Source organism: Drosophila willistoni (assembly GCF_018902025.1).
Source record: "Drosophila willistoni isolate 14030-0811.24 chromosome 2R unlocalized genomic scaffold, UCI_dwil_1.1 Seg167, whole genome shotgun sequence".
Taxonomy (NCBI): domain Eukaryota; kingdom Metazoa; phylum Arthropoda; class Insecta; order Diptera; family Drosophilidae; genus Drosophila; species Drosophila willistoni.
Genome location: NW_025814050.1, coordinates 11,897,239 through 11,924,595, shown reverse-complemented (window position 1 = coordinate 11,924,595; position 27,357 = coordinate 11,897,239). Strand labels below are relative to the sequence as shown.

At 34.3% G+C, this 27,357-nt stretch overlaps 5 protein-coding genes across 5 annotated transcripts in view; 3 read left to right on the top strand and 2 right to left on the bottom strand.

Annotated features, from left to right (window-relative positions):
* Positions 1-3,322: 3,322 nt before the first annotated feature.
* On the bottom strand, positions 3,323-10,290 carry LOC6642422 (protein SMG5). Its single transcript, XM_023175554.2, has 6 exons — positions 10,189-10,290; positions 9,486-9,701; positions 7,763-9,405; positions 6,304-7,695; positions 4,897-5,055; positions 3,323-4,827 (listed from the first exon to the last, which is right to left on the bottom strand). The coding sequence occupies exons 2-6, from the start codon at positions 9,680-9,682 to the stop codon at positions 4,586-4,588; spliced, it is 3,633 nt and encodes a 1,210-aa protein (XP_023031322.1). The 5' UTR covers positions 9,683-9,701; positions 10,189-10,290; the 3' UTR covers positions 3,323-4,585.
* Positions 10,291-14,456: 4,166 nt separating this feature from the next.
* LOC6642421 (angiotensin-converting enzyme) lies at positions 14,457-16,801 on the top strand. Its single transcript, XM_002064746.4, has 7 exons — positions 14,457-14,539; positions 14,610-15,156; positions 15,219-15,582; positions 15,639-16,205; positions 16,267-16,407; positions 16,470-16,642; positions 16,713-16,801. Exons 1-7 carry the CDS (start codon positions 14,492-14,494, stop codon positions 16,727-16,729), a joined length of 1,857 nt encoding a protein of 618 aa, XP_002064782.2. The 5' UTR covers positions 14,457-14,491; the 3' UTR covers positions 16,730-16,801.
* Positions 16,802-17,692: 891 nt separating this feature from the next.
* On the top strand, positions 17,693-19,686 carry LOC6642191 (angiotensin-converting enzyme). The gene is made up of 4 exons (XM_002064745.2): positions 17,693-17,719; positions 17,783-18,714; positions 18,776-19,336; positions 19,398-19,686. Exons 1-4 carry the CDS (start codon positions 17,693-17,695, stop codon positions 19,684-19,686), a joined length of 1,809 nt encoding a protein of 602 aa, XP_002064781.2.
* A 4,315-nt stretch (positions 19,687-24,001) lies between these two features.
* Positions 24,002-27,357, top strand: part of LOC6642187 (angiotensin-converting enzyme) — a 58,551-nt gene continuing 55,195 nt past the window's right edge. The window contains exons 1-2 of the mRNA XM_023175760.2: positions 24,002-24,353; positions 24,422-24,910. Coding sequence (XP_023031528.1) covers positions 24,111-24,353; positions 24,422-24,910 — 732 coding nt within the window. The 5' untranslated portion in view covers positions 24,002-24,110. The remainder of the gene's footprint in view (positions 24,354-24,421; positions 24,911-27,357) is intronic.
* On the bottom strand, positions 26,265-27,281 carry LOC111518563. Its single transcript, XM_023175762.2, has 2 exons — positions 27,028-27,281; positions 26,265-26,964 (listed from the first exon to the last, which is right to left on the bottom strand). The coding sequence occupies exons 1-2, from the start codon at positions 27,196-27,198 to the stop codon at positions 26,509-26,511; spliced, it is 627 nt and encodes a 208-aa protein (XP_023031530.2). The 5' UTR covers positions 27,199-27,281; the 3' UTR covers positions 26,265-26,508.

Here is a 27,357-nt window from a genome sequence, read left to right as displayed (position 1 = left end):
AAACAAAACAAAAAAACTGAAAAACAAAAATCATTTAAATAAAAAATATACTAACATTTTAAAACTTTGGTTTTATTTTATTTTGTGCCAAAAATTTGGATTTAAATTTGGATAAATATTATATATAATATATATACACCTGACTTCGATCTTTGCAACATTTTTCCCTAAGTAAACGAGCAGATATTATTATATCATGGGGTTAACTTTGTGTCGGAACCCGAATCATAGAACACAAAAAGCAAAATAAGAGCGAAAACTATTTTAAAAGTTGATTTCAACTATTATGTATGAGAGTCGGGGGTCTATTAATGCCGATCTTTAAACCTCAATCTAACACGTTTGCATACATCGAATTTTGTTGAATTTCAAATACATAGTTTTCGCTTTTGTGGAGTTGTACAAACAAATATGCAGTAACTAAATAAGCAGATGCCACTAGCCTTTTAAGGAGCAAGGATTAAAGAATTCAGAGTACAAACTCAGAGTACTAACTCTGAATTCTTTAATCCTTGCTCCCTAAAAGGCTAGTGGCATCTGCTTATTTAGTTACTGGTAAACGACTCGAAGATTAGAAGATCTATGCTTAATTGATGAAATAAAAATCATATAGAACCTATAACAGGAACTGCCTCAACAAACAGCTTCAAATTGGCTGCTGTGTTAAAGAAATAATGTTCGACAAATAAAAAGTTATTTTTTAAGCGTCTTGAAACGTAATACCTTAACAAAGCTTAACACAGTGTTTCTTAGGAACATGAGACACATGTTAAGCGAAGACCAAGACTTCTAAACAACTTACCCTATAGTTTGAATTTTAGAAAAACAAAAGATTAATATTTAATATATTTAATACTTTGATAAGCTCGCCACTATATCATGGAAATAAAAAATAAATAAATTCTCTTTGGAAAACGTTTAGTAGCGGCCAAGAACCTAATACATTTTCAAACTTAAATTCTTAAAATTCTACAAGCAAATGTAAAAAAAAAAAGTATTTCCAATTTTTAGCCATATGGATTTGAGCACACAGTTTACCCTAAACATTTATTTATTTTTAATTTTAGATAAAGTATTAAATACTAAACCTAAACAAAGAAAACAAAGAGTACTAGCTACAAGGCCTTCGACTTTACCCTAAACAATTTATTGAAACAATTATCTAAAACTTCTATTATACACCTGTGTATCCTTTATTTTAATCCTTTCAATGAAGTGTCCCTTTCAAGAATGATGTCCAATCGAAATGAAGAAAAGAATTGCTTTCCTAACCAATGATCATGTTAATTTTGGGCTCTTTGGTCTCGACTTCCTTTTGCCGACACTTAAACAATTTTTTCCTTAACCACAAAACAAAGTGAATTGAATTCCCCGTCGAATATGCCACTATTCTAAAAGATCGGATAAAAATTAGATAGATTTCTTTATGCCATAAATTCATCATTTATTTATATTCTCCAAATTCTGCAGAAATGTTGTTCTTTTTATATTTGGTTTTACTGCTTAAGAAATATCCTGCTTTTAATCATGAAATATAAAAGTGAAGGATACGCCAAGAATATTGAAAAATGACAGTAGAAATAAGCTTGATTCGCATTTCTATATGGATATACCCAGAAGTATACAAAAAAATTCAACAAATCGACCTAATTTCAAATCATTTGCTGAATTCTGCGAACCGAAGCGATGCCAGTCTTCTTATTTTAGTAATCACCACATCCTCCGTGCTGCAATTTCAGACTTCTTAAACAGAGTTTTAGACTTGCAACGGAATCAATTAATTTATCACTGTCACAATTCGGAAAAACTCCCAAGAGAGGCACCAGAAGCACAATGAAATTCACGAATAACTCTATTTTTCCCGGCAGTTCGACAAACTGATACACATATTCATTCATCATTAATAAAGTATTTTTGAACTGAAGAATCGGTAAATGTTTCTCCCATGAAGTCCTTTCTAAAGTATTGACATTTTCCAAAAGCTGGAACAATTTGGCGTTTTCTTCGAGCATTGAGCAAACAATAGTTTGTATTGTCCTTGGTATTTTATCGGATTCCATGATTAAATTTTGAAAAAATTAATTTATTGATTTTATTTGTTCTATCTTATAAAAGATTTGAAATAAAAGTGAATGATGTTCTGTCGTTAGCTTTAACAATACTTTTATAAGCCTACTAGGTGGGAAAAAATTTATTGTAAAAACGCTTTCTACAAATAAATTTCCAGATTTTTAAAGAAAAAAAATTATAAAATGAATGAGTTGTTTTGTTTTTGTTCAAATAGTTTTTTCTTGTTTTTATTGAATAAATTGTAATGGCGGATGTGGACACCATATTTTCAAGAAGCTGTCAGCGGTAAATTTACGAATTCTTTAGTGGTTGGAAAACAAGAAAACCGATAAATTTTGTATTTTCTGAAGTTAAAAATAAAAACAAACGTAAAGATATGCGCATATTTTTCATGGAGTCAGTACATATTTTAGATATCGTGCTCAACGATTTAAAAAATATAATTTTCAGAAACAAACGTAAATATAACCCTTAGACGTTTTAAGTAGCCAATTTAAAATTAGACATCTAATAGACTAATTTTAAAATAAGTATTTCTATTTGATAGGCGGATCTAGGCAAGGCAAATTTGCTCCCAAAAATATGCAATAAGCCGACCAAGAATTCGATTTCGATATAAAGAAGTTTTGGAAAATTCTGCGGATGAAAAAACTCTAAAATCAAGCATTGCTTGTACACAGTTTTTAAGTTACAAGCCATACGAAAAGCTAAAGCTTTTTGCAAATATTGAACACATTTAGCGTATTGCAAACTTAAAGGAGCTTATTTCCCCCAATAATCAGCAATATTAGGCAATATCAGGGTTTGAAAACTGTCAAAAGTTTTGCTGTGTGCTGATGCTTCTGCTTGCCGCAATATTTACAGAATAAGATACTTTTGTTGCTTGTCCAATGACTGAACCTATCTTCAAAAGGAGTCCTTGGTCAATTCATTTTTTAGATTATGCTATCGCGAAAACGCAAATGTCAAAATTTGTTAATATTCTTAGACCTATTGATAAATGCTGTGGTTTTGGGTTCCTTACATTCACAACGATCCTACTTACTAGTAGGTATAGCCCCTTAAGTTTCTAATTCAATTTCTTAGCTACTATTAATCAACTTTATTGCCAGCATATCATGAACGTGACCCCAGAAAGCTGCACTATTCAACAACTTAGTGATAAACAGCTGCCCCTCATGTAGATTAGTTTGTCGCAAAAACATTGTTGTACCCTCTTTTTTTGTTTTTAAATAAATAAAGTTCGTTGAACTTGTTTTTTTGCTGATAAAACTTGTTGTCGGGCACTTTATTGAATGAAAATGTAAGTAAAACAGTTGCAATTAATTAAAGCACATTTCAAAATCATGTAGATATCGGTTTACATAGTCTTTATGTAAAGGGTAAAATTGGGTTTGACATTTTTGTTAGATTTATGTGCAATACATATGCGCTTGTCCGACATGGTTGTTGGTTTTGTTTAAGCATAATTGTTTATATAAGTTTTTGTTTAATATAGAGAAGTAAATAAATTTCATAAGCGCCGACAGCATAAACTGAAAAATTAAGAGAAACAGGGTGCAGAGAGAGAGAGGAAGAATGAGGCGAGAAGATTGCAAAAATTTGTTCCTCCGCAAACATTGAGGCCAGACAAATGATCAGAGAATGGATCAACAATCCATAACCTTCTGCTTTTACTCCTTTGCGAGTAGCCTGCCTTTTTAGGGGGGACTTAAGGGGTTTGTAAACGTTTTTTATTAGGATTCCCTTTAATATATATATAATAATTTTTTTTTTGGTAGATTTTTCCGTTTGTTTTTTTTTTTATCCGTTTGTTGTGATTTGGCCATTTGTCCATTGATACGTTAGCTTTATGGTCGTTTCAGGGGTAATTCTGGGGTTGTCATCGTTGCCATTGAGTTTGAAAGTAAACGAATTCATTTTGTTGGTTTGTTTTTTGTTTGGTTTTCTTTTGTTTTTGTTGTCCGATAAATGTTTTTATCTAAGAAAAACATAACAAGCAAATTCCAAGCAATGCTGCCGCTTTGCCAGAGAACGTGGTCGGGTTGGTGGGGTGATGAAGCGATTTGAGTACTCTGGACATACGCTCATGAAATTGAAATTTTTGTTGAATTGTTTTGGTTTTGGACCCACACCACACACACAAACACACACACGGAGGAGCCGTGAGAGTACTACGTGACTGTAGTAGCAGCAATTTGCTGGTTGTTTTTTGTTGTTGTTATTCTTCTTCACCTTGTTCTGCTTCTTCTGTTTGAATTTAGTTTTACCCACCGCCGCCTGAGAGAGAAACATTCGTTAACTTGATGTTGTTGTTGTGGTCATTTCTGTTTGTTGTTGTTTTGTTTTTTCGGTAACTGCATGTCGCGTTGGTTGATTTTTGTTTTTTGCTTGCATCCCATATTCCGCTACTTGCTTGCAATTTAGCAACATTTTTCGGTTTCTGCTGCAGTTGCCGTTTATGTAGAAACATGTTTGTGGTATTATCGCCGCTGCCGCCGTTCCATGGAATCATTCATTTTTTATTTGCCTTAAATTTGGCATAGAAACTTTGAATTTGGCCATAGCGTACGGGTATTGAATCCAATATGCCTGTATAACTGAAATTCTGCTGTTGACGATTCTTTTCATGCAGATTGTCACCCGATAGATATGTGACCACATTCTTTTGCAGCTCACTGACATGTGGATCGGCATGATTGGCCACCAAATGATTACAGAATTGTGCTATCTGCAAAAAGACTGAAGCATCGCGATCTAGAAAGAAATTAGATAATGATTAATATTCATTTCTCTACTTCTATTCATTCACTTGAATAGTCTTACCCATTTTACGTGAAATCTTCAGTAGACTCAACGGTTGACTCTCATTTTCACGTTGGGCTCTCAAATGACGATTGCCATGCTTGAATTCCTGTTCCAACCAACGTATAACATGACGCACATTTTCACTGCGCTTCTTTAGCTCATCCAATTCATTGAGAACTATTTAAACATAAAGATTTATAAAGATTAGTAAGAAATGTAAGATTATGGAAATAGAATGGAACAAAATGTTCAGTGCAAATCCGTCCATGTCCGTATGCGTTTTAGTCAGCCACCTTAAGAGCTATTGGTATAAAACTTGATATTTGAGCTACTTATAACCCGTGTAAGATAATGATTTGTCATATAGTTATATATAAAAAATAGGTGAAAAAGTTATAAATATGATAGTTTTTTATATAAAACATCAGTTCCCGAAATTTCAATTAAGAGAAGAAATGGAAATTACATTTGGAATGTTTTGTCTGTGCATTGAGTTGCAGAAAAAGAGTTTTTGGCCAAGCCGAAGTTAGCTTCTTTGATAATTTGATTATAAAATAAAAACTTTTCTATACTACCAATCAGTAATATGATTTGCTCGGAATTTAATTTTGAGACCTGTTTCGCGCTTTCGATTCCGAACCAAATTTTTCAGTATAATGTAAAGTAAATATTTCGTTACATCTCAGAAATATTGTGCCACATATTCTTTAATATATTAAAAATAATATTCTCCACTTTCATTAATTTGCAAGAGAGCAACCAGCAAAACATCGAAATAAAATCGATCTGTTATCGTTTCCAAACGTTAATTTTCGGAAGCAATTTAAAATGTGCCCTATTGAAATAATTCATGGTTTCCACTAAGCGATAAATTAAACCTATATAAAATTGTTTTTCAATTAATTAACAAAATGGTTCCAAAAAAAAATGTAAAAAGATGTTACAAATAAAAACCCTTATTTATTGTCAGGATTTGCTTTCAAAATAGAAATTTGCAAAGTTCGACAACCCTGTAAGCTAGCAGAATAGAATTTCGAAGAGCAAAAAACGATTGAAATTTTCACTCGAATTGAATAAGCAGGAATTCGAGAAACGATAGAAAATAGCTGCCAAAATTTACGTTTGAAAAATAATCGAATAAAGAACAGTCCTGTATGCTAGGCAAAGTCTATATCTAATGTAAAATAGTGCTAAGAAATTCGTTGAAAGTGGATTTTAAAAAACCGAGTTGCTAGTTTTTGTATCTGTTGTTACGTCATAAAAGTTGTTGCAAATGTTAACTAAAAATAACAAAAGCTCGTGATGACTCTTGAAGCAACTTTGTGATATTTTTATAATGGCAATCCGATTACTTATCAATTTGCTTATCGCTTGTTCTTAAAATATGCAATGACAGACAATTTTTTGTTTAATAGATAAACTCACCTGCATTGGGTATCAAGACAATGCATTTCTTGGTCCTAACCAAAGACTTGACAATGCCATTATATTCCGTCAATGCCTTGGAATCGACAACAACGAATGGTGACATGACCACATGAGCTGGACTATCGCGTAGTTTCTCCTCGAGTGTTTCTACTTCATTTTGCAGCCAAAGTTTGCCCATTAGTTCGCATTTCTTGGACATGGCCTCGGAGCGTTCTTCATCGGCTCCAGAGCTGGAGGCCACATTGTTCAGTTTCTCAATCACACTATTTGTGGTGGTTGAGGCGGATGTGCCACCAGCTACGGAAGTGCCCGTGGCACTAGCGATGACAGCTGCTGCTTTTTCGGCATTACGATTACGTAGATAACCCTTGCGGGGTAATTTGCGACATTCCTCGACTGTATCCTTTTCCTCATTGCTGGTATAACTCTTGCGTACAATGCCATTCTTACGATCCGAATAGCGTCGGGTGCGTCCCTCGTTCCGTTTGCGTGTGGTCTTTGGAGCCGTGCGCCTCTCACGTCGCCTGGAACCGCCGCCCTTCTTCTCCTCGCGTTGTTTCTTCTTTTGATTCTCGGTGAAACGACGAGTCTTCACACAGAAGCGATAGTTAAATTTCTTCTGCTTGCATATAAAGAAACCAAAGTCAACCATTTTAAAGATACGCAAAATGGATTCCTCCTGTGGCGTAACACGCTCCCTTATGATGGTCTCCCAATCCAAAGTGATTTGAGTGCTTTGGAATATATCGAAATTCTTGAAAGCGAAATCCTCACTCAATGGGACATTGGCACGCACATCGAAGAGCTCGACAAGAGCCTCACGCACATTGCTGGTGGTCAGTAGCTCACGCTCGAAGTACACTTTACGGGTGAAGACATCAATGTTGCAATAGTTTAGTAACTTCATAATCTTGTGCACGAATTCCGGATTGGAGTGATAGCAACCGATCAGTATTTCCGGATTAATGCGCAGCCAATCGAAAAGCATTTTCAAAGCCCGTATAGTCGGCTCATTGTGTAGACAATCGATAATAATATTTGGATTGATTTTCGTATACTTGTTGCGATAGATGAGCTTCTTGGGGGGCTCTGTAATGGTGAAAGGTGCCACTGGTGCCGGTGGAAGATCAACATCAGCAGGAGCTTGATCCGCCTTTATAGCTGATTTAGCTTTAGTTTGTTGCTGTTGCTCCTCGGTACTCTTGAAATTAAGCTGAAGCACTTCAAAACTGCGTAGAAGCTCCTCCGAATCAATCTCTTGGGAATTAGGTCTGCGTTCCATCAACTCATCGGGATAGACAATTTTCTCCTCTTCAATGACCACATCCTCGCTGTCCGAATAGACTTTGCCACCGCCGCAATTTTTGCGCTCCTTTTTGGAATAGGCAGCTGAAAAAAAAGAAACAGAAACTATTAAAACAAATACATCAAATTAAGGTAAAAATTGACATTTTACCAGATTCATAGGGCTCTTCGCCACCTTGTTCGCCTGGACCGGCATCAATGTCACTGAAATCCGTATCGAAATTGGAACTTAAATCGGTATAGTCCTCTTCATCGCTATAGAAATCAGTATCCATGTCACTTTCACTGTCATAGCATGAACTATCATCAGATTGGGCAATCTTACGGCGACGTCGTCGTAAACGCATGCCACGCCTCTTGCTTTTACATGAGAGCGGTGTCTTCAGATCACTCTCCTTGGCCTCATCACTCGAGCGAGTGGAAATGGGTTCACCACCCAATTTATCGGTATCCTGAGCCTCCTGGGTCTTGACCGCATCATCCACCGAATGTTGACTGTCACGCGAATCGGAACTACAATCCTTGAGCGAATGTGGACGTGTCATTAGCTTTTTATCCTTTCGCTCACATTCCCCGACAGCAGCTAACCAGTTTTTATATTCATTGCGTGACTTACGCACCACAGTATCAAATTCCTGGAAACGTTGTTCATACTCGGCCTGGAATTTCTCATTGTCGGCGGCACGAGCCAAAATTGTTTGCTCAATGCTCACAATGCAAGAGTCCATTAAATCGGAACAGGCAGCCACGAGGAAGGCATGCAATGAATACACTTTCGGTGAGTTTATCATTTTCAGCTTTGATAAGCAGAAAAAGAGTATCGAAATGATTTTGAATACACTCGATTCGGGCAAACGAAATTGCTGAGAGCATAGGATTTTACGCCAATCGATGAGAACGCAATGACACAGCGAATTAAAATCGGGTACCTCTTTGTCGAAAAAGAAGATATCAACGATTAGATAAAAGCGTGCAAAAAAATCCTCAATATTAAATTCCAATTTGGCTGGATCAAGTTGTTCCAAGTATTCCGTATGCTTGGCAAATAATTTATTTAAATTATTCTCACTCAATTCGAATGGTATGATGCAAACCAACGAATATAGATAGTGATAGGTTGAATCCAAATCATAGTTTTGTCCATAGAAGAGAGTACCCAATTGATTTTGAGCCATGCCAATGGCTGGATTCAGTTTAAATGCCTCCAAATAATATTTGGCCACTTGTTCCTTGCTTATGCTCAACTTGCTATCAATGCGAAAATCCAAGAAATAACGATGCAGATCACCCAGACTCAAGAGCGATGAATGGATGGTGTCCAGGGCAAAGGAAACGGCTTCCAAACTTTTATCCACCGCTTGGGTATTAACCTCAGAACCCTCTGACATTAGATCGGATATATAACCTTCGCTGATAATGGAGAAATCAATTAGATACTTGAGATCCAAATCGTAAATCTCCTCCATTCTCGATGATAGACGTTTATAATTGAAGATGCCAGCGCATAGAAATTTCTCTAATTTCAAAATATTCTCCTGGGCCGTAAGGCCGCCATCCTGTAGTCCTTGTTTATGCCAGTTTTTCTTGACATAGGCTATAAACTCGTAATAGCCGCGACGCCACATTACCTCACGCACCTTCTTGCCCACCGATTGATAGTCTTTGAATATGATTTGTTTGCAGAGTTGAACCAGTGTTGAGCGTTTCTCTTCGATGTCATGCTGAAAGAGCTGCTGTATCGTTTGCACATTTCTTTTCGCATCATCCAATTGCTTAGAGGCAGTGTATAATGTTCTACGGAGTGGAGGGGAAAAACCAATTTTATTAGTCACGGGGTGTCAAGTCAATAATTTCATCATAGAGACCAGTTTTACCTATATAAATCTTTAACCTCCTGAGTTAGTAGGGAACCCTCATTCCCATTGCTTGTCCCACCGCCGACGCATTGTCCATTATTTATCAGATTCATCTCCAGGCAGCGCGTACGAGGATTACATCCACTATTGCTGCCCCCGTCCATGGCATACTCGCTGGAGGCATTCGAGCCTTCCGAGCTGAGAGTCGCTTCCATTGTGCACAATTATTTCAATCTACAAGAAAGGAATAAAAGTTTATGATTAAAATTAACTAACCATTTCTCCCTCACACTTATTTTCCAGCTGTTTCTGGAATGTCTCTGAATATATATATATGTATGTATGGGTATTTTTTATTTTTACTTTTTGCTGACGAATTGTTGTTTAAACATGAAATTTGCAGCTTGCTTATTATTTTTATAACTTTGTTTTTTTGTTTTTGTGTGTTGTTATTCGATGACGCACACTAATACACAAACAAAACAACATGTGTTGTGTTGTTAATGTTGTGTATATGGCGCAGTTTATTGAATAATCAATTAAACTCTGTTGCTTTAGCCTGGCCCAGTATCTACTACTTTCTACCTCTCTCTCTCTCGCTCGCTTGCTCACGCACTCTGGTTGTATTTTTAGGTGTTGCAAATTGAAATTCGGGTTTATCCCCCACTTCAATGCAATCCACAAGTGACTGGCGATTTCTATTCACTTTTATTTGCCCTACCTTTTATCAGTTTTTATGATTGCTTTCTGCGTTTTTTATAAGTTTTTACTTGAGCAATTTCACGTTTTTGCAATTCTTCTTTGTTGTGTTATGTTGACTAATAGAGATGGGAATTCTATCGATATTATTCTTATCGTTTATATCGAGTAAAGCAACTATCGATAGACTGCACGGTGGCGCCAATCTGAAACTGGAGTATGTATAGCATACTTTTGGGCAGATGAAAACAGTTTAAATATTTTTTTCAGTTGCATCCTTTGGAGGCCATAGAATTCGTGAAAAAATATAAATTGACATGGCATTTTTCTAAAATTTCTTGTTTAAGGTCAAAAGTATCACCGAATAGCTAAAAAACTCAAAAGGTATTCTAATGTATCAATAATATTTACCATTAATTCACTTTCTTACATATTATGGGATATATATCAATCAAGTAATGTTAAAATTTTCATTAACAAGTTGTTTCATTATTGCTATTTGCTAGTTTTCTTAGGAATTGCACTTTTATCACCCACTTTAATTTGCAGAATTGTGTAAATACAATTCTAATCACAAAAACTGCACCAAGAAAACACAACGACTAATGAAAAGATAAAAACTTTCCATCGAGCTGGGCATTCATACTGTTCAACGATTCGAAAGAACTGGCCAGTAAGATTTCGCAGCCTTTTTGTGATCAAAAGGTTTCACCTTTTTATCATATGTCAATGTGAAGAAGATAATTACTAATGATCAAAATTTACATAGTCATAAAAAATTTCATGCAGGACATCATCAACCGATAACTATATCTTTCATTATTTATTTTATGCCATAAACAGGATATTCAACTTTCAGTTATTTGCTACTGATCCTTAAGCAAATATCGCACTAAAAATACATTTGGCCGCACCTAAGTAAATTATGACCTATCACTATCATTTTTGTTTAATTATCACGTTTGCAATACCCTGTATTTATTTAAATAAATGGTATATTCAGATGGACATTGACAGACATTTCAGAATGATAAATATTAGAAAACAAGCGGTGAAATTTAAGTTTCTTTCATATACTTATCACTTAAGTATCACAAACAAAAACCATCAATTTTTTTTTTTTTATTTCAGAAAAATTGCAAATTTTTTGCATTAAAAAATATGTAGATTAAAATTTTTCCCACTTCTCATTTGTTTGCTTTAATTTTAATGTTTTTAGCTTTGCAATAAAGCTTTTTATATCAGATTTTTGTTTATGTATGCAGTAAATTTGTGAAAATCAGACTGATCGAACCACTAGAATCCATAGAAAATGGTCAAAAACATATACCAAAAGGTATGTATATGTGCGAGTGGGATAGTTATACATATATAACACAAAGAGCTGGTGTATAGAGTTAAAACATAGCAAGACTTGATGATCTATAGCTGAAATTTGTATTAAATCACGAAGTAGCATTCGTCTTAAATTTCTTAAAAAATTGTCTTAAGTCTAAAATTTGCAAAAATATTTCTGTACAAAATGCGCCATGTATTAAACGTGAAAACTTTAAAATAAAGTGTGTTTTTTGTCTTATAATATGCAAAAATTTCATTTTATAAAATTGCATCATTGCTTTTTATAGGGTATCACAAAAGCCACTCCCTCGGACCAAATGCATCAAATTTCGAATGTAGCATCTTACCTTCCTTTTGGAGCCTTCATCAAAGAAATGCGTCAGGAATATTTAATGAGTTTGTCGAGTCTCTTCTAAGTCTCTCTTTCTCTCCCATCAGTTTACCTGAAATAAATATCTGTATATATCGGACAATTTTCTCTCTCTTTCTCTGGACAACTTCGGGTTCGACTATCAGTATAGATTGTTATTGTTATGGTCACGTCGCGATCGCTCGATTGCCGATTAATATTTGTCGTCTCGGGGTTCTTGGCTATAAAACTCACGCAATGCCATTCAAACGTTTTCAGTCTCAATTTGCTGGCGAGCCGGACAGTCAAGTTTGTTCGTTTTTCTTAAAGAAAAACAAATATATATATACAGTATATATAATAAAAAACAAAAAATGTAAGTTTCTCTTGATTAAAAATTCGCAAAAACAAAATTGAATTTATAATTAACAAATTAAATGTGTTCGGTTTCACTTATTGCTTGAACTAATTACAAGGGCAATTTATTGTGCGAGACGAGGGAGATAGAAAGAGAGATAAAGTAAACGTAAATTGTAGTTAAACTGTTTGTTTAACAATCTTATCTATGGGTAAACGTACAAGCGATGGATGGATTAGCTATAGTCATCGTCATTATTATGAGTGGACATTGCTATAAATTTGTGAACAAGTTATCTCACACACTTTAACGGTAGTTCGACTTTATTTTAGTGCTTATCGTTTGGATTATTTATGATCTTTATCGATCTATTTGAGGTGATATTAAACTATAGAACTATGTACGCATAGAATTTACTCAGCGAATATACTTAGATGAAAGTTTTAACACAATTTAACGGTCTAAAATGGTTTCTCGGTATTATGAGGAACTACTGGAGATAGTAATTAACAGGGCGTTGTGAATTTTTAAGCATAAACTGCGATATATTAGTGCAATAAAGAAAGAACCGCATTAGCAATATATACGAAGAAACTATTAGTTTATTGACACTTATAGACATAAACTCAAAAGTTTCAACACATTCAATATTATATGTCTTCCATGTTATACATATGTCCAAATAAAAAGACGAACAACTTTGTTTTAACTTTATAGCTTCAAAAATATATCAATTCAATTTTCTAGTTCTAAATGATATAAGATTTTAGAGTTCTTACTAAATTACCTTTAATCATGTAGACTTCTGACTCTCTCATTTTCTTTAATATATGATTAACTAATTATACATTTAGTTCCCTAATAACAAATTAGCATTTTTTGAACGTCTTTTCTAAATGAAATATTTACATGAAATTCTTATCAAATCAAAAAAAGGTTTTTTACATGGCTTTCTTTAAAATAAAAATAAATGATAAAACAAAAAACCAATAAAAATGTGGAAATTCCTGCCGACTTGTGATTTTGTCACATAAATTTCAAAACTAGTTTCATGCATTAGTCCAGTTGCTAAAATTCTACGTCATTAATAAGAAGTTTTGTTTCTTCACAAATTATTAACACCATTTGTATTAAGCAAAAGTAAATAATATTAAAAAATTAAAACTTAAGCATACTAAAATTTATTTTCTATAATATTTTCTATAATATTCTATAAAATCGAAGGTGTATTTTAAAGAAGAATCTTCTGCTTTGAAATATAAAAATATATTGTGTCTAGTTTATTCCGATCAGCAGATATAATTACATAAGTATTTAAAAAAATTTATTATGGAGAATACAAAACGGCAGAATATCTCGATTTTTAATAAATTTATGATAGGAATAGCTCTTTAAAACAATTAATTAATATTGATTTTCTCAAAAATAAAAAAATTGAATTTCTCGTTCTAAAATGATTTCAGATTTAAGAGTTCTTACTAAATAAACATTTATAATTTAAATATGAAAAAAACATATTACAGACAAAAAGAAAGTGAACATTTTACCCCATTTATTGACATCCAAATCAACAAATATACAGATTTTATCGTAGCATATAAATATGCAAATACGAATATTGAATATTGGAATTTAGATGGATATATTGAAGTCTTTTTGCTACAAGTATATATATATACATATATTTCGTTAGTGAACTCATGTCAAATAATTATATAGTTAAGTGAAGAAGCAAAACTGAATATTAAATATAGATTAATTGCTCCTAAAAAATACAACCTGCTTTTAATAATTTTTTCAAACGACTTTCATCTTGTTTTGTTTAGTAATTTCTAAAATTACTTATGAATAGAAAAAAAAACTATTTGAAATGTCATCAAAATGACTCGTTACTTGAATTGTAAATCATTTCTGTCTGAACTTGACTTGCGATAATTTGGACGGCCCATTTGCAACAGTTTGAAATGAGTTGTGCAATTAAGTTATCAATGGAAGCGATCTTATCGGACGCGATGATAATATGAATTAGTTCGAAATAAACTCTTCGATGTGTAGAGAGGGAAATAGCGTGTGCGAGACGAAATTCAATATCATTTATAGTTTACTTTTTTTTTCGTTTGTTTGCCATGCTGACCCCGGGATCGGGCGAAATGTATAACATTTAAATTAATTACGGAGACTTTTCGACGTCATCTTTCAGATTCTAATCTTAAATTCAAAATTTCAAACAAAAAATAAATAACAAAATGTTTTCACATTTCAGTTGACTGTGAGCTTTAGATGAAAATGAAGCTGTTTCTGTTGCTAGTCCTAGCGACTGTCCTGGCGGTAAATAGTTTAAATAAGATCTTTCGTTTATATCGAACTATATAAATTGTTTTTTTTTTTTTTGATATAGCTAAGTCAAGCCTTGGTGAAAGAGGAGATACAGGCCAAAGAGTATTTGGAGAATCTGAATAAAGAGCTGGCCAAACGCACAAATGTGGAAACTGAAGCCGCTTGGGATTATGCCTCAAACATAACCGATGAGAATGAGAAGAAGAAAAATGAAATATCCGCCGAATTGGCCAAATTCCTGAAAGAGGTCTCAGCCGATATACAGAAATTCCAATGGCGTAGCTATCAATCGGAGGAATTGAAACGTCAATTCAAATCTCTAGCAAAATTGGGTTATGCCGCTTTATCAGAAGCTGATTATGCTGAATTTTTGGAGACTGTCTCGGCCATGGAATCAAATTTCGCAAAGGTCAAGGTCTGCGACTATAAGGATGATAAGAAATGTGATTTGGCCCTAGAACCCGAAATTGAGGAGGTGATCACCAAGAGTCGTGATCCAGAGGAATTAAAGTATTATTGGCGTGAATTCTATGACAAGGCTGGAACACCAGTGCGTTCTGAGTTTGAGAAATATGTCGAACTTAATACCAAGGCTGCCAAATTGAATAGTAAGTTTGGCTAACTTTTTGATTGAAAAGACCTTTTTGAATTTACCTTCTCAAACTTGTAGACTTTACATCTGGTGCTGAGTTGTGGTTGGATGAATATGAGGATGCAACATTTGAGCAACAACTTGAGGATATATTCGCCGAGATACGTCCACTCTATGAGCAAGTTCATGGCTATGTGCGTTATCGTTTGAGAAAGTATTATGGTGATGAGGTGGTATCCGAAAAGGGTCCCTTACCCATGCATTTATTGGGCAATATGTGGGCCCAACAATGGTCTGATATTGCGGAAATTGTCTCACCTTTTCCCGAGAAGCCATTGGTCGATGTCAGCGATGAGATGGTCAAACAGGGTTATACAGCTCTAAAAATGTTCCAAATGGGCGATGATTTCTTTACCTCCATGAATCTAACCAAGTTGCCACAGTAAGTTTTATTTGTCCAAAGTTAATGAACTTAAATAATAACTTTAATTATTGCAGAGACTTTTGGGATAAATCGATTATTGAGAAACCAACCGATGGTCGTGATTTAATTTGCCATGCCAGTGCCTGGGACTTTTATCTCAAGGACGATGTGAGGATCAAACAATGCACCACTCTCACTCAGAGTCAATTGTTCACAGTGCATCATGAGCTTGGACATATACAGTATTTCCTGCAGTATCAGCATTTACCATTCGTTTTTCGTACTGGTGCCAATCCTGGCTTCCATGAGGCTGTCGGCGATGTCCTTTCGCTTTCAGTGTCCACGGTTAAGCACTTGGAAAAAATTGGTCTATTAACCAATTATGTACAAGATGAAGAGGCTCGCATTAATCAGCTTTTCTTGATGGCCTTGGATAAGATAGTTTTCCTGCCATTTGCTTTCACATTGGACAAATGGCGCTGGGCTTTGTTCCGTGGTCAGGTGGAGAAGGAGAATTGGAATTGTGCCTTCTGGAAGCTAAGAGATGAATATTCAGGAATTGAACCACCAGTTGTGCGTAGTGAGAAAGATTTTGATGCCCCAGCTAAATATCATATATCCGCTGATGTCGAGTATTTGAGGTAAATGATGAAACATACATATACTCAATAAGATGGTTTGTTAATTGATGTCTTTTTGCAGATATTTGGTCTCCTTTATCATACAGTTCCAGTTCTACAAGTCTGCCTGCATCAAGGCTGGACAATACGATGCTTCAAATGTTAATTTGCCTTTGGATAATTGTGATATTTATGGCAGTGCAGCTGCAGGAGAAGCCTTCCAGTGAGTCCTTATGAGAAAGAGCCAAAAATATGTCATATTTCAATTATTATTTTCCTCAATAGCAACATGCTTTCTTTGGGTGCCTCGAAACCCTGGCCAGATGCATTGGAGGCCTTCAATGGCGAACGTACAATGACTGGCAAGGCTATTGCTGAATATTTTGAACCTCTGCGCGTTTGGCTAGAAGCTGAAAATATCAAAAATAATGTCCATATAGGCTGGACTTCATCCGATAGTAAGTTTCTCCCTATAGCAAAATCTCTTCAAAGAGAGTTTATGTAAATCAAATTCTCTTTTATTTGCAGAGTGTGTGGCCTCTTAAATGTCTTGAATTTTAAACATTTTGTATCATGCTTTTTGAACTTCTTTTTTGCTCAATAAAGTTGTCAAGAAACTTGTATTTTGTTTCAACACAGAGAGAGATAGAGAAAATGAAGTAAGTAAGTCGTCTCGCCGACTTAGGTATACCATACACCAGTAAAGCAAATATTTCAACATAATTAAACATCTTAGTATCTCGCTCACTCAATCATATGAGCACCCTAGCGCCCCCACCAGCCAACGGCCAACTCCGGCCTTATGGAAAAACGTTTATATGCATAACTCGACTGTTTTTTGTCCGATTTTGATCAAATTTGGTATTTTGCTAGATATTAGTACTAAATTTAAGTGTGCCAAATTTGATTGCATAAGGTAAAAAAATACGGGAGATAATCAAGTTTTTCAAATTACGGGGGCGGAAAAGGGCGTGGCAAAATTTTTATACATACAAAATGACTGCATTTACTAAGCGAATATACATACCAAATATGGTGTCTCTAGCTGGAATAGTTTTTGAGATAAACGCTTTTTTTAAATTCCGGGGGCGGAAAGGGGCGTGGCAAAAATTTGAAATAAACTTGATCACTCTACATACTACACGAGTCTACATACCAAATTTGGTGGCTCCAGCTCTTACAGTCTCCGAGATCTAGGTGTTCATACGGACAGACGGACGGACGGACGGACGGACGGACGGACGGACGGACGGACGGACGGACAGACGGACATGGCTAGATCGACTCGGCTGTTGATCCTGATCAAGAATATATATACTTTATGGGGTCGGAGATGCTTCCTTCTGCCTGTTACATACATTTTGGCGACTTTAATATACCATTTCACCCTATGGGTGTATGGTATAAAAAACTAGACCACATTATAATTACAAATTCTGAATACTGGGCGCCACTTTTGGTCAGTTGTTAAAGTTAAGTGAACAAGCTCAGAACGTTTTGTGAACAGAATGTTAAATTTTTTTCTGTTAATTTCAGTGAGTTTTGTGAGAAAATTTTCATTAGCAAATTACAAGCAACTTGTTTATATTTTTTCATAGCTTTGTTGGGGCTTAGTTTTAGGAGAATCCTTGACTGAATTTTTAAATGAAGCTAATCATAATTTAGCTTTAGCCTATGATCAAGAGGTTTTAGCTCAATTACAACATGAAATTCAAGGACCCAATGATCTGGTTGCTCTTCTACAAATTGAAATTGCTAATGAAAGATTAATGAAATATATTAACTATCTAAACAATAAAGGAAAAAAGTTTAAAAAGATAGAAGTGGAAAACTTAAAGCAACGTCGACTACTCTCAATGTTGCCCCAGTTGGGCTATGAGGCACTGACGGGTATGGAATTAAGACGTATCTACTCTCTATCCGCCAATATGAGTGAGAGTTATAAGAATGTCAAACTTTGTGCTTATGAAAATCGAAAGAACTGCACTTTAAGCCTAATACCAGATGTCCAGACAATAGTACAAGAGAGTAAAAATATAGATGAGATCGAGTATTATTGGTATGAATGGCGTCGTTCAACAGGTTTGAGTACACGTTCACAATTTGTCGAGTTCATGGAGCTCTACAAAAAGACAGCACGTCTCAATGGCTATCTCCAGGCAGAGGATTATTGGTTTCGTGGCCTGGAGTTGAATGGCGTGGAGACTTTAAAAATTCTAGATGGTTTTATGGCTGCATTGAGACCTTTATTTCTGCAATTTCATGCTCATGTTCGAGGCTCTTTAAGAAAAATGTATGGCGAACGTTTGATACCCAAAGGCAGACCATATCCTCAACATTTATCCGAGATTTTCATAGGCAATGCCTTTCGTCGAGTTCAGGCGGAATGGTTTGTTGATTTACCAGCACCAAATGTGGGTTTGTTTAATATAACTGAAGCCTTACAAAGACGTGGTTGGACTACCACCCAGAGAGTCTTTTGGAATGTGGCCGAATATTTTAGAGGCATTGGTTTGCCACAATTGGAGAGGTAAGATCAATAATGACTATGAGGATGACTTTGGTCTATCTAATTGACTTTCTTTGACAAGTTCCCTGTGGACTTTTGCCCAGCCAATGTCCTATCAGGAGGAGGATCATTGTTTTCACAAGGCTTGGCGTTTCTATGCTCTACGACAGATCAATTTCACCTACTGCCCTCTTAATGATGAGGAACGTTTCTTTAATATGTTTGAAGCCCAGAGTGATGTACATTTCTTTAGAGCTACCGCTGAGCAACCCACACTCTTGCAGGAAGAACCTTTTCCACATTTTAGCGATGCAATTGGCAAATGTTTCTCCTTAGCTGCCACTTCCCCTCGCTATCTACACAAAATCGGCTTGATAAGGGAATCCAAATGGTTTGAATTGCCAGCTCGTCTAAATCGTTTGTATATTCAAGGTTTGAGAGTAATATTCTTATTACCAGTTTTCTATGTACTCGATCGATATAGAGTGGAGGCTCTGAGTGGTCACATAAAAGCGGATGACAATGAGGCCTATTGGCGTCTAACGGAGTTCTATACCGGAGCAGCGGCCCCAAAGAGAAGAACTAATGCTGACTTTGATGTGCCAGCTAAACTCTTAATGGAAGTAGATGATCAATATGCCAGGTGCGTTTCACTCTTCCATTCTCGTTAGGTTTTGCCTTTGATGTATTTACTTTCTTTTTAGCCAAATATTCAGCACAGTTTTGCAGTTTCAATTGCTGAAACACTTTTGCTCGAGAACTGGTCAAGACAGGCCCTTGGATCTATGTGATCTTTCGGATCAGAGTGGACTTGGTCCTGGCTTACGACGTACCATGGCTTTGGGCTCATCGCAACATTATAGCCATGTCCTGCAAAAACTTCTTGGTGAAACGGAGTTAAATATCGATGGGCTTCTGAGTTACTTTCAGCCATTACACAATTGGCTAGTACAGCAAAATCGTTTAAACAATTTGGATGTGGGTTGGGCATAAAGCGTTAAGATATATACATATACTAGTTATTACTTATCAGCCTAAAAGTCCACTTCATATTTCCATTGTAAGCTGTTTGATTGTACTAAAAGTATGCAGTAGTAAGTTTCTTTTACTCTTCAAATGCAAAAACTGAAATTGTCAAGAATTAGCAGTCAAAAGCCATTCAAAAAACTCAGCAAGGTGTAAAAACTAAGAAAAGTATTTTTATTTTTTAATAATTGGAAATAATTTCAAATATTTTCGTAATTTTATTTAACTTTTCAATAAAATAATTTAAATTGTGATTTTTGGCTTATCATTTGATCACGACATTAAGATATTCTGCAAACCTGCAACCGTACACTTTGATCTTTATAAATATCTGATATTTTTAGAAATATTACCTTTTAAACTAACTCCAGATACTAATTATAATAAGCTAGCCTTAAAGAATTAATCGTTAACGATGGCTTGAAATCAACTTATTATCAGCTTTGGCAAATAATTAAGGTAAGGGGATTGCGGAATTTCGATATATTAAGTTCGTTGTCTGACTCTTCTGATATGATGCGAGACTTGACCTTAGTTTATTGCCAAAATGTAATGGGAAATTTAGTACACAGGATTACTGACAATGTTTCAGTTAAAGATAAAAAAGAATTAAAAACGAACTATATGTAACCCATTTAAATTAATATGGCTGGGAATAATAATAAGAAACCTTAACTACGGGTTTTTTGAGTTTTTTGTAATTTTTTGTTTTTTATCAAAATTTTAAACGACTTGATTTTTAATTAAAATTAAAAAATGCCCAGACAGCGTTGCAAAAATCAATGTTTTTATGAATCTCGACAAATTCCGATCATTTTTACAGTCCAAATATCTCGAATCGGGATTCCCACATAGAGATATGGGATAATCAAAGTAATATAATAATAATTTTTTTGGGTCATAGTTTTTTAATTGAATGCGATAAATAACTTTATTATGCGAAAGAATGCATCACTCGCTTGATTTAACGAATATTTGTATTGTTCGTTGTTTAAATAAAAAAAACTAACTACAAGCTAAAATTGAAATTAAAAAAAAAATAAACCGGAAAGAAATTGTAGTAAATGCATAAACATAAACCGAAATAGGTATAATTAAGATGCACTTGATTATGATGATAGCCACTCTAGTGGAGGTTCTTCACTTTGACAGCCAGCCATTAGAACGAATCTAAATAACTACACAGACAAACGATTAGTTTAAACACAAAAAAATACAAATATAAACAAAAATGAAAATGAAAATTAACTTTGAGTACGTGTGCATCAGGTGCGTCATGAAAAGCGGTTTTCCTGCTTTGATGGGTGTTTGTTGTTACATAGTTGTTGCATTTGGTTACAATAAATTATTCATTGATGTAAAATACTCATAAAATTAATTAATAGCAAAACACTTGATATTGGTTTTACTTAGTATATATTAATATTTTTCCCACGGTTTAAGGTTTTATATAAGAACATGTTCTAGAACTTGGCCTTGACAATTAATTAGCTGATGTACCCAAAATACGTTAATCAACCAACCACATCATAAAAATTTAAAAAGAAAAAACGACATAAAAAATGTATTTATGAGCTCATATTTCCGAGACAGATCGCAATCTAATTACTAAATGAATCACATTTCTTTAGTTTATTTAAGTACAACTATTGTATATATACATATACTTATTTCTGTATGCAATCAAGGCATCAATCAGTCTGACAAATCACCTTAACACCTTCTCACCTCACCTCACCTACCCGTCTCACCTAGTCTATGTAGAAATTTATACCTCATTTCTCATCTGGCTTACCTGCATTCATTAATTTCTCTCCCCACCCACTCTAGGCATGAGTCAAAACATTTTTTTTTTCACATGTGCCACCAGGTCAAGAGTGACTATCGGTGGCATTCCACAAATCTGACATGACCAGCGTGCATGAGTGAGCGGGTGGAGCCAACAGACAGAGACAACAACGCAAACACAAACACAAACTTGATATGAAAACCGACTCTTTTATATGTATATACTTTTGTTTACATATGTAATGAGTTTGCAATACTCCGCAATTTGGAGTTGAGTCCGCGGTTTCCTGCGGGTCTGTGATTACCTAACTACTTATGCAAATACGCCTTCAAAAGTAGAGTAAAGTTTTACTGCTACTTAAATTGGTTTTATTTATCATATTTTTGCATTTACCTTATCTAACTACTCTATCAGATTTATTGCTATAGGGAACAAGTTTATGAATGTTTCTATAAAAACGTGTTTTGGTCAAGTGCTTTGATTAATTGATGACAAATTTAATTTGTTTGCATTTATGATTATAGTTATGCGATCGTTTAAAGTCTGTTATACTTGTCGATATCATGATTAATTTTCATGATCTCATTATTCTGAAAAGTAATGACTTCTAGAAATTTTAACGATGAGAGAGTCAATAATAATTTTGCTCTTTACGATGAGAGAGTTAATAATAATTTCTAATAATTAGCAGCAAGTTATCAAAATTCAAACTCTCACGTGATCTTAATAAAATTAAATAATGAAAGACTGCCTGTGGTTTATATTAAATGCCTTGCTGAAATGAATGGATTTATCATAACTCCTAACTCATTAAATAAAAAAGAATTATGTTCGAACTCTAAGAAATTTAAAAAAGGACGAAATCTAGTCACATCTATATATATAAAAGAAAGTTGCTTAAAGATACATAAGTATTTAATACACTAATTCTTAAAAATAAATGTAGCAATTTTGTTATTTTCTTTATTTCTTTTTTTTTGGGTTTAGTTTCTAAGTATATGAGTCTCTGTAAATAATGACAATGAGAGAAACTCAGGTTAAAACATGGTTTAAATGTGTTTATAAATATGTAAAGTTTGATTTTAATTGCTTAATATTTGGTTTGATTCATTAAATAAAGGAATTATAGTTAAAAAAAAAGAAAAAACATTGATTTATGTATGTATTGCTCTGAAGAATTCATTCTTTAATGGGAAAATCTTTATAACAAATACTGGGAGCTTAAGATTTCTCCCAGGTTATACATGGTTCGAAAAAGTATTAAAGTCGAATAGGTCCACAGTTACTAGACTCGGCAGTAATCGTTTGATTATTTTTAAAGCATGCCTGGTGGTAGGATTGTGTTGAAAATGAGCATCTGAAGGTATTTATTTTTCCCTCCCCCCTTGAAGTCAATGTAGAACAATTATAATTCAACCATTTCTCTTTCCCTCTTTCTGGGTGTTGTTATGTTTCATTATGGCTAAAAGAGACATTGCTTAAATTTGTTATTTGTTTTTTAAAACGATTACACTTAAGATTATTTTCTTTTGAGGATTTTAGCTAATTCTAAGCAAATGTGGATTAATCTTAGTGACTACAAAAATGGCGAGGTTATGTTCTGTCATTCTATCAAAGTTAAAACAAGTTGGTAGCTACAAATAAATAAAGAAAAAAGGCAGGAAAACCTTTTCTTTTTTTTCAAAATATTCACAAGAAATACATTTTCTGAAAATTTTAACTATGTCTAATTGTAAGTCAATTTTTCATAAATAAACGTGACTTAAATATACAAAATTGTTGATAAACATTTAGCTTCATGAAAGTAAGTATTTCTATATACGATAGCCGGCAAATAAAAGGTTTAACAAAACTCAAAGAAAAAAACGTTTTGAAATTTGTTTATTTACTTTTTTATTTTAATTTAGTGGCTATTTATTTTGAGTATAAACTATCCATTAGTTTATAGATAGTTTAACTCATTCCTTCCATTAGAAGTCAACTTAACTCAAATATGTTTGTATGCATGTGACTCAACTCACTTTTGTGACTTTCTCACAGTCACTACTATTATTTTGCGGTTGAAATTTTTTGTATTTTGACTGATTAGTATGTATGTATATAGGAGTACTGGAAGATACATAGATACACATGCATATGTATTGTACCCTTATAATTGCAAACATGCATGGCAAAAACACAAAACATTTACATACAACATCTGACACATACAAATATATATATATTAAACCTCATTGTTGTCGCTAACAGCAGCAGCAGCGACGGAGACAGAGACGGCAGCGATTCTCAGTTGAGTCTCCTCAGTCCTCAGTGCTAATTGCGATTATCTCATACTGGAAGCACCTGAAAACAAAAAAAAAACAGTCGACAGCGCTGCCTGCCTAGGAGATTTGAATTTTTGTTTTGTTTGTTTTTTTGAGTTGGAAAAAGTGATTTTGAAAATATTCTTAACGTCTCTGGTTAGTAGAGTTTTAGACGCGTTACACGACGTTACGTGGGCAACAGTCGGAAAAGTGAAAAAAGTGCAGTGTTTGTTTTAGTGAAATTTTGTTAATGACCTGTGAGAGAATATAAAGAAAACCAAGGTCAAAGTTCTTTAAAAATGTTGCCCAAAATTTGGTTAATATGTGCAATTTATCTAAGTTTCTGTTATGGCCAACCTCAATTGAATTTGCCAACACCACAGCCAGAGGTTTTCTATAATGGTTATACACCAAATGTGGCAACAACACCAGCTCAAGTGCGAGCCGATCGTGATCGAGATCAACGTTATGGACCACCCTATGCCGATGAGGGTGGTGGTGGTGCTGGTGGGAATAGTGATGATGGCTTAGATGATTTTAGGGTGTGTCTTGGATTTGAATGGAATTTCGTCTTCGATTCGATCTATAATGTATGCTAATTTTTTTCCAGTATGGCCAGACATATGATGAACGCATGAGATTGGGTTATGCCTATCCCACACCTCAGCAAAATTTCAGTGATTCACCCTTCAGTGGCGATCGGGATCGACAATTGCAAGGGCAAGTGCAAGGCGAAAATCGTTATTCCAATCACAATTATGGCCCACTAGCGGGGACATACAACGATGATGAGCGATTTAATCAGTATAATAATAATAATAACAACAACAACTACAACAACAATCCCAATGTTGAATTTGTGGGTGGCAATAATCGTTTTACGAATCCATATCGACCAAATCAGGATCGTTTCAATCTTAATCAGGGTTTCTTGGACCGTCAACGTTATCAACAGGATCGTCGTTATCAACAGGAATTGGAAAAATTGCGCACTTTCCTTGTCGAGGCCGATCAGACGGGCTCTCAAGAGTGTACCGCCAATGTGGCAGCCCAATGGAATTTCGAGACTAACGTCAACGATTTTACACAGTCGGAAGCGGTGAGTTAGTGGCACGAGTAATTGTGGTTACCAACAAGCACGCGATATATGTATGTATGTAGATAGATAGATATACTCAAAAATATATACTACAAGCTTAGTTGGTAGTTTTGGGATTGTGGTAGTGGTGCAGTTTTCTCATGGAGTCGGAAAAGTGACGCCTTGAAGGTCGAATCGACCTGTATGTAAGAGAGTTTCCCAGGCAGAAATGCCAATGTCAAAAATTGAGTTGTTACATGTGACTATCTTACTTACCAGTTTAAAGTCACCATTACTATTTGGCTAAAGTCGTTGTGACATGCGTTTAGAAATAAAGTTTCATTTCAAATGTTCATCTTACTCTAACTAGTTTGCCATACGAGGCCATTCTATGACTTGACTCTGCCTTAGTATCGGGTTGTTGAAATTTTTCTATTACATTTAATTGTTATTTCTTGCAAATTGCAACAAGCAAAGGGAGTTACCTTAGATTGCATTCATATTTAATTCTCCCACGATCAGAAACTTGATTAAATCTATCAATTAACCAGCATTCTAATATTAAATCCGCTTTTACATTGTATTGTTCGTCTACTTTGTCAATACTGATTTGGTTTATTATGATTAGAATATTAAAAATTTAATGGATTCTGGAAAAACCTTAAGTTATTTAGTAATTTATTAATTGTATTAAATGGGGATTTTTTGATACAAGGCAACAAACATTTTTTATTTAAATAAAAGATAAAAATTGTTTTTAAAATTAGAATTATTAATTTTGATAATTGATGTGAAAACTTTTGTTTGCTCAAGGCTAAGTAAAGATCTCATTTGAAGCTGCTTTGAAGCTCCTTTGAAGATCCTTTGAAGCTCCTTTGAAGATCAAATTTTAATCAAGTTCAATCATCTCAAAGTTCAATCATCGAATTTTATTGTGAAAATCCAAAAAGGTCCTTGTTTTTTTCATCGACCTCGAGCTGTTAAATAAAAGGTTTTAAGTTTAATGTAACACCCAAAAGAATCATTAGAAGCAAGTTTTTCGCCTACCATAGATTAAATTCTCCATTATTTTTACTTGAAGCTTTCGAATTCATTGCAAGGCCTTGGACAATAAGTATTATATTTAGTAGGCACTGATGTATTTGAAATCTTTTTCTGACAATTACAATTGCTATATATTAAATATTTACTGAAAAGATCGATGACTACGATTATGAATTAGTTTGTCTATGTTTCGTGAAGAATAAAAAAATGCATTATATGAAAAACTTAGTTCCCAGCACATATAAAAATTACATTGATATGTTTTTGAATAATGTTCCATAATACAAAAGGATAACAAATTTTTTTGAAATACATAAAAAAGACTTTCAAATGGGTTCTCATGGAGTGTTATTATTGGAGTCGTGTTATTGTTTCAGTTACAGAATATTGGTGAAAATCGTGTAAAAGGAGGCACTCAAATTTCAGACAGTTTCAGAGTATTTAACAAAGTCAGAATATTTTTATAACAGATGAAATTTAGAATTGAGAGAAATATACTTATTAGCAAAAGTATAAATAATTAATGTTAAGGGCATCTAATGACGTGTATGTAAGGGTTTTGGAGATGGCATCATTTAACGGCTGCGTTTAGTTAGTGTAGGGATCTGCGAGACTTCCGGCTTATTGGTTTGAGTTAGAGGATCTTCATTTTCCGAATTAGTGTTCCACATATTAGCATTGTTCACAGTTGCTTGTTGTGCATGTTTAGGAATAGGAATACGAGATAGGCTGGCCCCGGTGTTATCACGTTTCACAATGGGTTGATCCTTTTGTATATTCATATTGAAGGAATTGTTTTTATCTGAAGTGGAAACGTTAATAGTTCCCTCGCATTTTGTATTTTTAATATTTGTGTCATTTTCTGCATTTGGAAAGTCTTGAATATTATTTCCATTATCACGGCAATGTATTCCCCTGATGTTTGCCTGCTGAGTATTTTCAATCTCTCCTGTGTTGATTGTGACTGCAGTCTGTACTGCAACTGTTCTTCGTCCATCATTTATATTAACCACTCTTCCTGCTTGTTCGATCTGTAAAATTGCATACCAAAATTTGTGTAAAGTATTCTCAATTTATAGTTGTCGATTACTTACCCAATCCATTAAGGGTGTTTCACGCAAAAGATATAGTAGAAAGGCGCTTAGTATTAGGATACAAAATCCAACTAAGAAAAAATCATAATAACCAAGCGTTTCAAAATATTCAATTAAAGATTCGCAAAAACATTTCGTCGGTTTAGGTTTTGGTTGATAAAAATTAAACATTTCTATACTGTTTTTTTTTTTTTAAATGTAGACAAAAATCTATACGATGTTGCTTGATCGGCTTTTTACTTGAAAGTGAATATTTTTCTAGTTCAAACTTATTTAAGAAATGTTTGTTTATTTTGTCATGGCCTACAATATATCTTAATTTTTCCTTGG